The sequence below is a fragment of the Seriola lalandi genome, unplaced genomic scaffold, assembly GCF_002814215.2.
Source record: "Seriola lalandi dorsalis isolate HSWRI2012SDOR001 ecotype SW California unplaced genomic scaffold, Sedor1 jcf7180001977426, whole genome shotgun sequence".
NCBI lineage: Eukaryota > Metazoa > Chordata > Actinopteri > Carangiformes > Carangidae > Seriola > Seriola lalandi.
Genome location: NW_019448092.1, coordinates 1 through 1,192, shown reverse-complemented (window position 1 = coordinate 1,192; position 1,192 = coordinate 1). Strand labels below are relative to the sequence as shown.

The 1,192-nt window shown below is 48.2% G+C and overlaps 1 protein-coding gene across 1 annotated transcript; it reads right to left on the bottom strand.

Annotated features, from left to right (window-relative positions):
- Window positions 1-226: 226 nt before the first annotated feature.
- On the bottom strand, window positions 227-783 carry LOC111657263 (histone-lysine N-methyltransferase 2C-like; the record flags this gene model as incomplete). Its single annotated transcript, XM_023409355.2, has 2 exons — window positions 416-783; window positions 227-300 (listed from the first exon to the last, which is right to left on the bottom strand). Coding segments are annotated over exons 1-2 (393 nt in total), but the record flags the coding sequence as incomplete, so codon positions are not given.
- Window positions 784-1,192: the final 409 nt, after the last annotated feature.

Here is a 1,192-nt window from a genome sequence, read left to right as displayed (position 1 = left end):
AGAGAGAGAGAGAGACCTTCAACCTATAACAGCTCTAACCTTCTGTAGATGACACATAATATAAGTGATAATGACACAGATGAAAGATCAGCTGCATAAAAGCAAAAGTAAACAAAAACATTTCCTGTTTTTTATTTAGATAAATAAGAAAAGTGATGCACAGACAGGTTCAATAATAAACACTAATTCTGTTGAGAAACTGTTAATGAGTGTTGATGACACTCACCACGTAGGGAGCTCTGTCCTGAGAGCTGGCTTTCCTCCACAGCTTGGCAATCTGCTTCACTCTGGTGGACCAGTCTGACACACACACACACACACAGATAAGTTGTTTTATTATTTTTACAGTGTTCAGGACAACTCCAGCGGCTGACATGCTTCATGTAAACGTGTGTGTGTGTGTGTGTGTGTGTACCAGGATACTGCTCCCTCAGCTGGGGGAAGTTGGTGTTGCAGTAGAGGACGGGGGCGACGGTGGCCAGCTCTCCCAGAGTTTCCTCTTTCTCCCACTTCAACATGCCTCTTTGAGCCGTCGACATCACATCCTGCTCGCCCTCTCCTGCTGCCGCCTGATTGGCCGAGGCCTGCCCAGGGGGGCCGGTGCTGGGGCTTGGTAGTGGAGCGGGGGCGTGGCCTTCAGGAGGGGGCATCCTAAAGCCTGCTGGACCCTGGACTCCGCTGGGCATCATGGGAGTGTTGGGGAAGTGAGGAGCAGCTCCCATCAGGCCGTTCATCAGCGGCAGGTGTGGAAACACAGCGCCTGCTCAGAGACAGAGTTTAATAATCAATGGAACTGATCAGTTATTTATTGAGAAAACTGTCCAGTCACTGTCCGTTTCCTGTCACAGGAGTGACCCTGAAGACATCACCTCACTTTATTCACCGCCTTCTGACATTTCATTGAGTGTTAATGGATTCATGTAGAAACAGTGAGGATGAACCAGACATGACGCCTCTCTCCTGTGCTCTGAGTCTGTCACAGCCTGAATCCACTGACAGTGAACACCTCATCAGTTTTATAATGAACTTCACCTTTGTCATCATCACAGCAACAACACAGTTTCTGTTGAGAGAAGACTCAAGTCTCCAGCTGTCATTAACTGATTGTGTCAGACACTAAACCAGGGTCAGATTGTGTGTGTGTGTGTGTGTGTGTGTGTGTGTGTGTGTGTGTGTGTGTGTGTGTGTGTGT